The sequence below is a fragment of the Orycteropus afer genome, unplaced genomic scaffold (genome assembly GCF_000298275.1).
Source record: "Orycteropus afer afer isolate SDZICR_OR568_19922 unplaced genomic scaffold, OryAfe1.0 scaffold00059, whole genome shotgun sequence".
Lineage (NCBI taxonomy): Eukaryota > Metazoa > Chordata > Mammalia > Tubulidentata > Orycteropodidae > Orycteropus > Orycteropus afer.
Window position 1 is genome coordinate 3,988,306 of NW_006921646.1, and position 1,200 is coordinate 3,989,505.

The 1,200-nt window shown below is 39.6% G+C and overlaps 1 protein-coding gene across 1 annotated transcript in view; it reads right to left on the reverse strand.

The window, feature by feature from the left end:
- The window catches only part of FKBP5 (FKBP prolyl isomerase 5), an 87,371-nt gene extending 87,238 nt beyond the window's left edge, over nt 1-133 (reverse strand). Inside the window, exon 1 of the mRNA XM_007939447.2 lies at nt 29-133. Coding sequence (XP_007937638.2) covers nt 29-133 — 105 coding nt within the window. The remainder of the gene's footprint in view (nt 1-28) is intronic.
- Nucleotides 134-1,200: the final 1,067 nt, after the last annotated feature.

Here is a 1,200-nt window from a genome sequence, read left to right on the forward strand (position 1 = left end):
TGTATGTCATTCATCCCTGTAGCCTCACCTTTAATACACCTCTGTCCTTCTTGGAGGTAATATCCTCTCCTCGTTCAGCAACAGCAGCTGCTGGGCTTTCTCCATTGTTCTTGGCACCTTCATCAGTAGTCATTGTCTTTTATAAGTAGAAAACCTGAGGAGAAGAAATATATTTTAGTGAGAAAAAATATCACTTTTATATATACCTTAAATGCTCCTGGCAACTGAGCTTGACCCAACCTAAGATTTACTTAGGGCCAATAAGGTTAGACATTGAAAACGAAAACCAAAACATCTGCTAAGAGCATGTAATGATGTCATCAGTCATGTAAACAAAGCATCATCCAACTCTTCAATTTCCCATCCAGCTCTGGTCCCCAATTGGAGAAAGGCAGAAGGCAGGATTGGTAGTGATTATACGCCTGAAGATGATTACACATTGAGTAGCAGTCCTCCTAACACTCTGAAAATGTCTTTCCCAACAGCTGAATTCTTGACAAAGATTAAGAGTTTATCAGGTAAATTGGTGGTAAACAGACCAGGCTCTAGAACCTGAGAGACCTGTGTCTGAGACACAGCAACATCAGTTTGACCTCTGCAACTACTTAATCTCTCTGAACCTCAGTTTCTCATGTGTAAAATGAACATAGAACACTGTTCAATTACTGTAAGGCATTAATGAGATAATGTATGTTGAGAGATGAAAATATAAACGTTTGTCACCATTTTTATTGGATCTGCTACAAGGACACAGTTTTCTATTTCCTGCTCTACATACCTACAGAATAAAGTTTTTCCCCTCATGGTATTCAGGGCCTTTTACGATCTGACCCTAACCTGTCTTTCAGTTCTAGCCTCCACTATTTCCCTTCATGAAGCTTATGTTCTAGCCAAACCAGACAAATTACTCTCCCATAATAATTCCTGTTTTCTCCCATTCCATGCTTTTGGTTACTCTTTTCCTTCCTCCCAGATGTTCCTCCCCCTCAAATGTTACCTCCATCTTGATACCAATCTTGACCCCATATTTGGATATAGCCTTGCCATTTTCTATACTTCCTTAACACTTCTTTCAATTTGTTGTCCACAATATTTTTGTAAGTAGACACAGTGTACATCCCATTCCCTGCTGGATGTAAAAGATCCTTGAGAGCAAGGGGCATGCTTTGCATCTAGATTCTCTAGAATGCCTTTACCTTT